This window comes from Rhea pennata, chromosome 10 (genome assembly GCF_028389875.1).
Source record: "Rhea pennata isolate bPtePen1 chromosome 10, bPtePen1.pri, whole genome shotgun sequence".
Classification (NCBI taxonomy): Eukaryota; Metazoa; Chordata; class Aves; order Rheiformes; family Rheidae; genus Rhea; species Rhea pennata.
Window position 1 is genome coordinate 13,905,838 of NC_084672.1, and position 13,566 is coordinate 13,919,403.

The following is a 13,566-nucleotide window of genomic DNA, read 5'->3' on the forward strand; positions in this document are numbered from 1 at the left end:
CCATGTGCTGTATTTTCCAGCTCAGCTGCTCCCTTAGAGACAGTTAAGCCTGGGACTGTGGTAGGAAACGGGTATCTAGCCGCATAGAAACCTCAAGATTGCATCCTCAAGGATGTGATCTCTGGCATACAACAAGAAAGAAGTGATTGCTGAGCAAGTTTGTGCCATTCGCTATGCCTAACTTTGCTCCTGAAAGATTTCTACTAAAACATTAAATGTTTCCTCCTCCAATTCCCAGCTATTGCTGCAGTAAAATACAAATGTTACTACAACAGCTCACTGTTCTCTTTGAAAACAAGTCTTAGTACTGGTGCACGAGTTTTGAAGCATCTTACTTCAACCAAATTTGACAACGTGTAGGCATAGAAGGGGAAAACAACTTTCACAGATCTAAGTAGGTGAGAGTCCTCCAAGTGTCTGTTCGGTGTGTACTAAACCAAATTCTTGTAAATGCCCCCGAAATCATTACGTTGTGCTCATGTCCCCTCTCCTGTCACTGTCAATCAAACGTGAGACAAGTCTATAATAACGTGGTCTGGAAGATCGTTATTATATACGATAATGTATATAATTATATATGTATATACGTTTGAGGAGACTCTGCGCAGAGGGGTATTGCGGCCAGGCGGTGGCCCGGGTGAACCCCTACAGAAAGCGACCGCGCAAGGCTCGGTTTTGTTTTCCTGCCGACCTTCGCACGGCATTGCCGGAGGAGGGAAAGCCTCTCCCGGGGCCGGCGCGCACAGGAGGCGAGACGCCGGGGAGGCCACGGCCTCTTCCAGCGGCGGGGGCGCGGCGCTGAGGAGGAGAGGGGGCGGGATGCCCGAAGCACCGCGGCGGCGGCCGCCTGCTCTCGCCCGCCGAGCTCGCCTCGCCTCGCCTCGCCTCGCCCGCCGCGCGGGGCCGCGGGCCGGCTCCAGAGGCCGGGCGTGTTCGCAGTGTGACGGGCGGCTCCTCCCGGCCGCTGTGGACCAGCAAAGCGCGTTTGCCTCCGCCGAGCAGCTTTTGCCCTTTAAACGAGCGCTGCTCGCTGCCGCGGCGTCGCTCTCCGCCTCGCTCCCGTGGCCGCGCCGCCGCCGCCGCGGGGGCAGCAGGAAATGGCGGCGGCGGCTGGCTCGAGCGGCGGCGGCGGCGGCGCTTAGGGACGCGGCGCCTTTAAGAAGAGCCGCTCCCTCTCCTCCCTCCCGCCCTCGCCCGCGGGCGCCGCGCGGCGCTCCGTGCGACGTCACTGGCAGGCGACGGCGGCGGCCGGGGAGCGCGGCGCTCGCGCCATGGCCGACATGGAGGATCTCTTCGGCAGCGACGCCGACTCGGAGGCCGAGCAGAAAGGTGCCGGGAAGGGGCGGGCGGCGCGCTCCCCTGCCCTCCGCGGCGCGGCGCGGCCCGGCCCGGCGCTGCGCTTCTCCTCCTCCTCCCCCCCCCGGGTGCCCGCGGCAAGGCGCGCTGCCCTGCGGCTCTTGGCACGCTTCGTTTGCTGGCCAAAGACCCGAGTCGCACGCGCTTTTATAGCTGTTTTTCTCTTTAAAACGCTTTGCTGTGGTAGGGGTATTTTACTTTCTTTAATAGTGTATCAGTTCCCATTTACATGCTCTAAAATATCCAGATCAATGAAAAAGCGCTTTCTATTGGCTCTATCCCAGCCCCACTTCCCTGGAAAACTCGTAATCAAAAACTAATGAAAAGTTCAATTCTGACAACGAATTTGATAAATGGACATTTGATCATACGTTTGCTTAGAGGTGCTTGGGTTTGGGATGGTGGAAATGAGGGAAGTTCCCTGTTTACGCCTTTTTATCCGGAAAAGTTTCAGCTGTCATCAGCATCTAAAGGAAAATGGTGGAGTGCATCCCAATAGATACTGTTTTAGAGTCTGTCATTTGCGTATTTTCAAAATGCTACTCTCAATGTGTGTAACAGGTGTTCTTTTTTTTTTTTTTTTTTTTCTGATTACAGTTGTATGCCCCAACCCCGGCGCTTAAGAGTAGCTCCACTGTAGCAAGTGTGTCAGGGTACAGAAGAGGGGTGGGGCAGCTAACTTTTGCTTCAGAAATGATGATGGTTTTAAATTTTTATAATTTTATAAACACTATATGCTTCATGCCCTTGCTATTTCAAAATTTATTGTCTTTTGTATAAGCGCATATTCTTTTTAGGAGCTTACAATCTTAAGTAATACACTGTGGTTTGAAACATTACATTCTGTTTATCCTTTTTCTTTGTCTCTTTTGTTGCCTGTGATGCCTGTGCATCAGTAACGTTTTGTTGTTCTAGGTAACTTTTACAGTTGTTTCTTATAGTTCTCTGCCTTTTATTTCTTTTAAAGCAATATCCATCTCTTTATTTTTCTTCTTGTAGGGGCATTTTAACTTTTGAAAGGGTGGTATTTGTTTTGCAGATTCTGATTCTGGATCTGAATCTGATTCTGATCAGGAGAATGCTGGCTCTGGTAGTAATGCTTCTGGAAGCGAGAGTGACCAGGATGATGACAGGGAAGCAGTAAAACCTAGTAATAAAGAGTTATTTGGTGATGATAGTGAGGATGAGGGAGCATCACATCATACAGGGAGTGACAACCACTCTGAAAGATCCTACAATCGCTCTGAAGCTTCAGGACATTCTGAGCACGAAGATAACGATCAGTCCGATGCGGATCAGCACAGTGTTTCGGAAGCTGCTCACGATGATGATGATGATGACAGAGGGCATGGATCAGATGAAGGCAGCCATCATTCAGAGGGAGACGGTTCTGACAAAGCGCATTCAGAAGATGAAAAGTGGGGCAAAGAGGACAAAAGTGATCAGTCAGACGACGAGGAGAGGCAGCAGAACTCTGATGATGAGGAGAAAGTGCAGAACTCTGAGGAAGATGAAAGGCCACAGATGTCTGATGATGAGGAAAGACTCCAGAACTCTGACGAGGAGAAAATGCAGAACTCTGATGATGAAGAGAGACCTCAGGTCTCAGATGAGGAGAAGATGCAGAACTCTGATGACGATGAAAGAGCCCAGCATTCTGATGAGGAGAAGATGCAGAACTCTGATGACGATGAAAGAGCCCAGCATTCTGATGAGGAGGAACAAGAGCATAAATCTGGTAGGACTGAATACTGCGGAATACTGTGGTAATAATTTGCTTCCTTTTTGCCAGTCTGATCTCTAGTGTTTCATTTATATTGACTTGAAAAGACTCAGACTTAAATGTAAGGGCATTGATCACTTAGCTTTCAACTACAGTCCTCTTTGTAAAGGTTTTTTATGCAGCTTTTAAAAATTCCTTATCATCTGAATCAACTTTATTAATACAAAGGAATTCTAAAATTTGTGGAACAGAATTCTTAATTTACTGAGAATAATTATGCTCTCTACTAGAGTCTGCAAGGGGCAGTGATAGTGAAGATGAAGTTTTGCGAATGAAACGAAAGAAACCAATTGCATCAGATTCAGAAGTGGACAGTGATACAGAAGGACAGAAAGGTAACAGATGGGGTTGTGTGCATGTGAGGATTTTGTGGATTTTTGGTTTGTTTATTTTTTAATCCTCGTCTTAAACTTGCCTCATTCATCTGCCACAGAAGTGATGCCATTAATACTGTTTGCTGTATGGTGTAACTGTAATGTCACAGAAATAACAAAAAGGTACAGCAAAAATTTTGTGTGTGTGCACTGTGTTTTTTATGGTTAGTTCTGATCTATCTGTCTTTCAGTTTCTGTCATGAGAGGTAAAACCTTTCTTATGTAAGTATTGGTTCACTCCTTTGTTTCTGAAGGAGATTTTTTTTTTTTTAAAAAAAAAGGTGCATATAGTCAAAGGAGAATATACAGCGTTTTCTGTGATGTTTAACTGCCTGAGAAATAGGTTTTGATTCTTTTCAGATGTAAAATTTCCAAAATGTATAACAAAGTAGCTGTTTACAAATATTTATATTGTTTATTGAATAAAATAAGTTAATCTTGATTTTTCTGTTGCTCGTTTTCAACCAGATTCTCCCATTTAGTAGTGCATTTCCAAGACAAATGTAGCTTGAATCTTAAAGATAAAAGGGAATTTTTTTTATGGCATAAGAAAATAATCTTTCCTTCATAAACATTTTCAATTTTTAGTCTTTGTAGGAGATTTTAGGTGGTAATAAAGACAAAGAATGTGTTGATCTTTCTTCTGTGTGTGTGTGTACATGCATATTTAAAAATAATATTTTTTTTGCTCAAGAACATACAGATGTTATGGATCTGTTTGGAGGTGCAGATGACATTTCTTCAGGGAGTGATGGAGAAGACAAGCCACCAACTCCAGGACAGCCTATTGTGAGTAGACTTGACTTTTGAAGTAATTGACCTGCCATTCCGCTTTGAAATTTGGAAGACTGATTGAACTTGATACAGCTTAGTGAAAAAAAGACTAACAATAAGTGCTTAAGTAAGAACCTACAGATAATTTTGCCCTAGCTAAAATAATTATTAATAATTTTACTTGTAGCACTGCTGGATGAATTCATTTATTCATCTTCCCCCCTTCCCTGCCTGACTTTTCATATATGAAAGAAATATATTGATTGTCATGAACAAAAGTATGAAGTCGTAACTGTCTTTGGCACCTTAGTACAGCCATTTGACAGGTATTTTCATTTGAGTCCTGTAATGAAAAAACCTTTTTATCATCAAAAGGTTATCCCCAACTGTAATTCCAGTGCTCAACTGAAAAATAAATATTTGTGTCAGTTCTTTTACTATTTGCTCATTGTCTTTGTTTTTCTGTGTTTGCGTTCCTGTTTGAAACCACTGTAAGTGGGGTGTGAAAATGCTAAGTTTGATTACTTTCACTGAGAATATGCAAGTTACCTCCTCTCCATCTGTACATACAAATGACATCTCTGGACAAAATACAAGTGCTTGTTTTAACAACAACAGTGAGATTGGTATTTTTCACTTTATGCTTATGTTGCTTTTTCATCATTAGGATGAGAATGGACTGAATCAAGAACAGCAGGAAGAGGAGCCCATTCCAGAGACTAGAATAGAGGTAGAAATACCAAAAGTAAACACAGACTTGGGTAATGATTTGTATTTTGTGAAGCTGCCCAACTTCCTTAGCGTGGAGCCCAGGTAATTATACGTTAAATATGTATTTAACATTTTTTTTTTTTAGTGTTTCACTGTGTTGTTTTTGTTTTAGTAGTAAATTAAATACTTTGGCCATATTTAAAGTGGTTAAGATGCACACTTTTTGTGTGGTTGATCAATAGTAATCTTCATTTGATTATTACCTAATCAAGAAGTAAATGATTTTTCTTACAAGTTTGGAGTCCAGCTTGATTGAGTAAATTTTTGTCTTAAAAAAACCCGCCTAAAATACGGTTTATATGAAAGCATGTACTGTCAGTTGAATTCTAAATATAGCTTCCAGCTTTCAGAGGTGTGAAAGCCAAATGTGCTTATTCATTCTGTGCTTCTGAGTAATTAAGATATTATTTTGAATTTTAAAATAACTCTAACTGTGTGTACTATATATACTATTTTAGTATGAAGTTCTGATTTACCTAATCCGAGCTAAAGGAATTTGCTGGAATTCGTAGAGAGACACAAAATAATACCACAAAGGACTCTTAATTTAGGTGTGGCCCTAAAGCCCACCTTGAACACTTCTACTGATTACTGTAAATCCACCTCTTTTGAGTGTTCCATTAAAAAACTTTATTGGAGATTTTAATAGGTATCTTCTTACCTGGCAGTGCAGCATTGTTTCTGTCATATGTTAGTCAACTAATTCTTAGGCTGTCATGCTATAGGCCGTTTCAGGAGAGAATTGTTATGAATTACATAACAATTAGTTATGTAATTAGGTTAGTGGCTGTAATCAGTGAGAAAAGTCCAGAGGATCTTAGGGGGTTGGTCAGATAGGACTGCAGGATAGCAGGGACTGTATTACTTATTATTTATTATTACTGTCATTTATTTTCCCTTGCAACAACATAGAAACTATTAGGAAGGAGGCTAGTAAATGGGCACTTTTTTACCCTCCTCTTTATTCTTCAATCATCAGGTTTTTTGAAGGAAGAGAAGAAAAATCATCTCTTATTTCCCTTTGGTTTTGTGATTAAAATAAAAAATAGACTTAAACATTATACTGGTAGAAAATCACTAATTCGCCCTATTTGCAAGATAATCATTTTTCTTTTGGCTTTCTCTGTATAATATACATATTTAGTTCCAGACTTTGGTTCCAAACTCTTACCTCATCATCCTGATACAAAAGAAACAGTATCTTCTGAGACAGACTTGCTTTCTTTAGCAACAGCCATTTATAGAGTCAGAATATTAGAAGTTACTATAATTGATGGTAGTGAAGACACTTGGGCAGGTTTCCTGTGGTGTAGAATCAATGCAGTAAATTCCATTACTGCAGAACTGACTGTCTCACAGCTGTAGTGCTTAATGTTGTGTGCAGCTTATAATTTAAACATTTCAAGCACCTGTTATTTTGCACAACCCTAGAATAATCTGTATAATTTTTTTAGAAGAATAAAAATTGTGTTGTATAATTTATTACAGACCTTTTGACCCCCAGTATTACGAGGATGAATTTGAAGATGAGGAGATGCTTGATGAGGAGGGTAGAACTAGGTTAAAACTCAAGGTATAATGTTAATTTTCCTATTTTCTTTCATGATCATCTAGCTATACTTTCTGAAGTATATTTCAGATATTGTAGAATGGTGTTTTGAATTATGGCTCAGATTATGAAGGTGTGGACCAGTTCAGCACTGAAGAAAGTTCATCAGTTTTAGTAATGCTTGACATTTTCTTATTTTTTTTTAAAAAAAAAGCTTAATAGCTGCGCTTCCTCTGTAAAAGTCTTCCCTTTCATCTTCCGTTCTTTGCATCATGCAGCATGTTATCTAGCCCTTGTAACCATAGTTCTTGACTTCTGCAGAGTATATTTTACAGTTTTACAACAGTATTCCTTATTATGAGTTAAAACAATCTTTTGTTCTCAAAGGTAGAAAACACCATACGATGGCGAATGCGGCGAGATGAGGAAGGAAATGAGATTAGAGAAAGTAACGCACGGATAGTCAAATGGTCGGATGGAAGGTTAGTTTGGACTTTCTGCTGTTGAAGGAGTGCAGCAGTTGTCTTTCAGTGAAATGCCGTGGCGTGCAGAATTGGAAGATCAGCAAAGTTTGAAGTCAGTGCTGCACAGCAGTAATTATTAAAAAGCCTCAGTGCTTTGAAAATGTTACACTCTGCTTTGTTTAGATTGAAGTATAATTATTGACTATATATGAAAAGGAAACAGAAAGGCTTCTTCCATTTATAGGTGAGGCAAACAATAGAATGTAGCCACTTTTTATAAAGTAACTAATAACGTGAATCTCTTTTAAGCATGTCACTCCACTTGGGCAATGAGGTCTTTGATGTGTACAAAGCGCCACTACAGGGAGATCACAACCATCTCTTTATCAGACAAGGGACAGGTCTACAAGGACAGGCTGTTTTCAAAACAAAGTTAACCTTCAGGTAAATGCATGATTCCGTATCAAATGGTGGTATTATTTTTGTAATGAACTGTTGTAACTGGCATATAAAAAATTAAGAGATCATTTTGTAAACCTTCAGAGCTAAACAGTCAGCATTTGGACAAGATTTCCTAATGCGTGTCTCCTGGTCTGTAAGGCTAGTATGCTATATAGTGCAGTACATAGATAACACTTTTTTAAACTGTATGTATTTTAATTTACATTTTTAAGTGAAAAGCCCTCACATGAATTAGAAAGAACATTAATGCTCTCTGAAAGGAACCTTTTTCTCTGATTTATTATTGCCATCAAAATAATGACTGTGGCTTGGGATATTGAACTGAAATGTGAGGATGATTATTTAGGCTGACAATGAACTGTGGAGTGCTTGCTGGGAGAGGAACTGTTGTCTCCAGTATCTGTTATAGTGCATGTGAATTTTAAATATATAAGAGTAGTTTCATTTTTGTGCAGATGAATATTTGAATTTGTAAGTGTGCCTGTCCAACAGGTGTCCTTAGAAATGGGATACATTCTTTTAAGAAGTGTTTAATCCCTAACAATTTTATAACAGGCCACACTCTACAGACAGCGCTACCCACAGGAAGATGACTCTGTCCCTTGCAGATAGATGTTCAAAAACTCAGAAAATCCGTATTTTGCCAATGGCAGGTCGCGACCCAGAGTCTCAGCGCACAGAAATGATTAAGGTACTGTCGCATAAGAATTTTTTTATTTGCTGATTTCATCTAAAAAAATCACAAATATAACATAGCTGAGCATAAAACAACTTCCTGAAAGACACTGCATTTTGGAGATATAGACAAAAGTTGTTTAGTCGTGAGTGTGGTTTGAGCATGCCATCTTTTTTGCTTTAGAATGGCTTTTCTGGTTTGATAGTTCTTACACTGCTGTGAAGTGATTTCAAAAGCTTCAGTAGAATATTAGGTGCTCAGAGTACTTTTTGTTTGTTTGTTCCTCGGATTTTATACATTGTTGGCAGAATTTTTTTTTTGTTTGTTTCTTTTTTTGACAGAAAGAAGAGGAGAGGTTAAGAGCTTCCATTCGTAGAGAGTCTCAGCAGCGAAGAATGCGGGAGAAGCAGCATCAGCGTGGTCTGAGTGCAAATTACTTAGAACCTGATCGCTATGATGAGGAGGATGAGGGAGATGATGCAATCAGTTTAGCAGCTATCAAAAACAGATACAAAGGTGGCATCAGAGGTAATAATAAACTCTACCAGCAGCTAAATGGCGTCTGTATAAATCAGATAGATTAATTCACAGGAAAATCCTGTAAGACTGTATTTTTACTTGTCCATTTGAGACATGCGAAAACATGATTTTAGGTGGTATCTTTTTTTTATTATTATTATGGAGTTAGGTGCTGCCTGCTTTTTGTGGGATGAAAAGTAAAAGAATTGTTTTTAATACCATCTTTTCCTCACCAAATTTTGGAAATGGATAAATGTTTGGCTTTTCATTTTTCTTTGTAGAGGAACGTGCTAGAATCTATTCTTCTGACAGTGATGAGGGCTCAGATGAAGATAAAACACAAAGACTGCTTAAGGCGAAGAAACTTACTAGTGATGAGGTAAGAAAAGCACCTTGTTCTTAAAAGGCTACTTCTTTTTGGTCATGAGCGTTTCCTGCCTAAATCTAGTTCTTAAAAAGCTGATATTTTTAATTTTCTAGTTTCATTTATGCTGTGATGAATGTATTATTTGAGTTGGCATGCTTTTCACAGTAATTGTGCTAATTTTTGCATCAGTTCAGACCTGAGTGATTTCTGAAGGAGATCACTAACATTATTACTGCTTTATAGATGAAAAAAATGGTGTAAAATTACATAAAATGGCTTCATCAAAGTTATGCAAGGAGTAAGAAAACTTCGTATCCGAATTCTAGGGCAGTATTGTCTGCGAAGCTACGTGTTCCTCTTCTGCTTATTATGGAAACAAAGTAAGCCTCTTCCTATAGCACTTCTGCTCTTTTTAAACAGAAGAGTTAAAAACTGGGATGCAGTTAATGCGTTGCTAAACAAACTTTATCCTTCACCCAGATACCTAGACATTAGGTTGTGATCAAGGCAAATATTAGCTACAGTAATAGTACTATTTCTTCTAAAATTTTAAGGATTTTTGTTGTTGTTAGTAATTGATCACTGCTAGGTGTACACAAATGAATCTTTGTGTATGCCAAGTCTTGAGATTTGTTGGTTTAAGGTAATGTCACTTTGATACTGCGCTGTGGTATAACACTCTGTAAAATTGACTGATACCATTTTTAAGATTAAAAGCTATTCTCATCCAGTGGCAGAAGTGGAACCAGGAAGTATGTAGACTCTATTCTCCATCAGCTCTACCTCTGTATACCTTCTTGACCCTTGCTCCTTGTCCTAAAAAGCTTCTGTGGCAAAGAGCCAACCCTTGGGAGCTGAGAGGAGAGCAAACTTTCGAAATGGGTCACAAGTGGCAATTGACCCTAGCTCCCTGGCTTACTGTTGCCCTGCTGCAAGAGGGAGCTGGGTTGGGCCAAGTCTTTGGCCTGCTTGGTTTCAGTACCCAATAACTCACTTTATTTTAGACACAAGCCATTCCGTATTACTGTAATCCTGCTGTTGATGAACAGGATGCAGCCCTGAACTGGAGCTGAGCTTCTGTTTCTTCCAAGCCAAATGTGGCTCAGCAGGGGTAGTTTGGACACATCTGAGCTCTGTTGCTAGCTGCCCTCGCTGTGTGGGAGCATAGTATATCCAAACTTACCTGACTTCATGGGTTCTTATTACTACCTTGTAGAATATAAAAGAAGTATTTTTACACTTGAGTTCCAGTTTCACTTATCTTCATGTCCTGCTTTATTATAAACATTTAATTTAAAGTAAAATATAATTTATATGTAGAATAACATACAGAAGCTTAAAAATAAAGGAAGTGTGAGTAGATCAGTGTAAGCTTTTGGAATAGCTTCCAAGGCTTTATTCACTTTACTATTTATATATATAAATATATATTTATATATTTACTACTATTCACTAATAAAATGTGCTTTTCTTTTTAAGAGGATAACTTTACAGTGTGATTCGGTACGTGTCCTTTTAGTGAATGATTACAGACTCCTTTAATTGCAGCTTTTGAAACTCCAGAATTGTCTGTAAATGACCTCTATGTGAGAGTTTTCAGTAGGACACATACCTCTGTACAGGAAGGAAGGAATAAGATTGTTCTCATTTGCATTTTTATATTCTGCTTCATACAAATTTCTCATCGAGTGTGTCTTATTTCCCAGCTATTGGGATGTTTGCTATGATTCTACTCTGAACGTGTATTCTTGTAGCTGTGATGCTATTCCTCTTGGTATATACCATCAACTGAGTGATTGCACTAAAAAGCACTGTAATATGGAGGAGAAACTAAAAGCAGGTTTTTCTTGAAATTCATGATTTTTGTCTTTTTATTATTTGTTGAGTAAATTAATGTTTCAGAAAATATGACACTATTATGCTGGAAAGAGCCATAATTTGAGTTAGGCATGTAGACCGAAATGTAATTTTAAATTCTTTGTTGACAAGACACGGCCAGTTGTTCCTTTTATGATACTGCAACATCAAGATTTTACAATTCTACTCTCTCAAGAGAAAATATTTAGCCAAAAAGATTTCTCTGCTACTTGGACAGTGATAGCCTCCATTTTAAAATTATTTGATTTAAAGGTGATATTCCCATCATGGCCTCACAGGGGTGCTGCAGAATTTAAAAAGCAGTAGAGCATAACTAGTTATTTTCAGCTGGCACATATGGAAGTATGGCTCTTATTATAAATAATATTTTAATATACAGGTAACATTGCACTCTCTTGTGCTATTGTGTGCTGTCAGTCAACAGCACAGCACAAATCTTTGTGCTGGTAACAACTTAACTTCAATGCTGAAAAAGTCAATCTGTTTTAGTATACTTTATCACTAAGTGGCAAGTACTTTTGTTTTATTGTAATTAATGGGAATGTTTTGCTAAATAGGATTCCTACTCTTGATAATTTCCATTTTCCTTGCTTACTAATTCCTCCTAAGTCAGATTCTCACCTCCTACCAATTTGCTAATATAGAAAAAATTGACTTGAATAAAACATAGTTTATTACAGTTTTGAAAACCTATGTTGTCTTTTGCTGCTTCTTAAACTGCGATTAATATGTACTGCTTTAAAAAAAATAACTAAAATAACTATAATGGAAAAAGATATGAGATTACTCAGACCTGAGAATATATTTTAAAAGACATATTTTTTTTTATAAACAATAATTGAGTTACTATTTGTTTTTCATGTTAAAATTGATGATTTTTGCATTAGTGAGTTGTGGTGTGGCCAAACATTTTCATAGCATTCTGAATCAAAGTGTTGTTTGGAAGGGCCATCTAAACTGAATTGGTCAAAATGCACATTATTAAAAAAAAAAAAAAAAACGAACAAACAAACAAAAAAAAAACCCCAAAAAACCAACACTATTGGCTCTCTATTTAAGTGCTAGAAATTGGGCATCCAGCCTCTGAAAGGCTTTATGGTATTGCTTAGAGAAACAGTACAACCAGAAAAAAAAAAAAAAAAAAAAAAAAAAAAAGTTGAATTCCAATATGAATGGGTAAGGAAACAATTCGGGACTACCTTATAGGCCATTTGACTAATAAAAAAAATTTTTTTCCTCCCTATTCTTGTATTCACAGATAGGGTTTTTACATATATTTAACATTAAGTTCTAGAGCTCTGCACTGTGAATTGCTTCACCTGTTTCTAGTATAAGGGTTAACTTTACACTGAATGTGAGAGTTTTATCATGAAGTTAGACATCTTCCTTCCTTTGAGATATGAGATCAACATCTATTCTACCTTGTCTCCTTAATCTGTTTACCTGTAGAAAAACATTATGTGTTAGTTTACTTCATGCACTGAAAGTCTGTATTTTAGCCTTTGAAATAAAGATAATTTTAAAATCCCTCATTAAAAAAAAAAACTATATAAACTTAAATTTCTGTTCTTATGATTTTTAATTTGTGTACCCAGTTTACTCCGTGTCCTCTGTTTACTCCATGGAGAGTGTAATACAGATTTTGGTGGTAGACTTTCTGCACTGTACAGGGAGTGTGTCCCTTAAGAGTGCATCTAAAATACCAAAACATTATATTTCTAGGGGTTTATTTCAGATTTATCCACTTAATTCATAAGTGCTGAGAATAACAGTGCACATGCCATAAATTCAGGTTATGATATAAATTACTCTATGCCATAGTTGACTTTGAAGCAGGTGTAGTTGTATGTCCGTTGAGGTAAATTGAGTTGCAGCTGTATTTGGACCCTCTCATGCTGGGGTCTGTGACTGGTAACATTGTTGACTGTACTTAAAGAATTGCATTGGATTACAACAAAGGGAAAGAATTAGAACAAATAAATTTGCTTTTCTTTCAAGAAATACTTTTTTGGGTGTTTTGCTATTCTGAGTTTCTGTTTTGGCTTGAATTATGGGTTAGCTTTGTATTTCTTCTCTTTTGCCTTCAGGAAGGTGAACCTTCTGGAAAGAGAAAAGCTGAGGATGATGACAAGGCAAGTAAGAAGCATAAGAAATATGTAATCAGCGATGAAGAGGAAGATGATGATGATTAATACTGAGAAAGCACAAAAGTTGATTTTTAAATATATATTTATATATATATTGTACAGTTCTCTTACAGCAAAAGTGTAAGTAACCATAATGGGGTTATTTTGATAACGACATATTCCATTGGCTTCTGTGTTTCTGGTGTGAATAAAGTTTTCTGACTTTCTTTTATTTTTAAAATGCTTTATCTTTATTGCATCAGCTGTTGCACCAGGCATCACAGTGTCCTTTTTTTTATATATATATATATATATATATATCTTGTACGGTACATTTCAGTTTTGAGAACTGTAGTAACTGGTTACACAACTGCATTAATCACTGGCACTAAGTTTATTGGGAAAAATTTTATAATTTTCATACAGAATGCTTAAACAAAAAGTTTATTCGATGAAGATATGGAGAC

General features: G+C 38.1%; 1 protein-coding gene across 1 annotated transcript; it reads left to right on the top strand.

The window, feature by feature from the left end:
* Nucleotides 1-1,240: 1,240 nt before the first annotated feature.
* On the top strand, nt 1,241-13,340 carry LEO1 (LEO1 homolog, Paf1/RNA polymerase II complex component). The gene is made up of 12 exons (XM_062583979.1): nt 1,241-1,329; nt 2,396-3,094; nt 3,370-3,474; nt 4,208-4,302; nt 4,955-5,100; nt 6,547-6,631; nt 6,995-7,089; nt 7,381-7,515; nt 8,089-8,224; nt 8,551-8,737; nt 9,010-9,107; nt 13,061-13,340. Exons 1-12 carry the CDS (start codon nt 1,272-1,274, stop codon nt 13,163-13,165), a joined length of 1,944 nt encoding a protein of 647 aa, XP_062439963.1. The 5' UTR covers nt 1,241-1,271; the 3' UTR covers nt 13,166-13,340.
* The last annotated feature ends 226 nt before the right edge of the window (nt 13,341-13,566 follow it).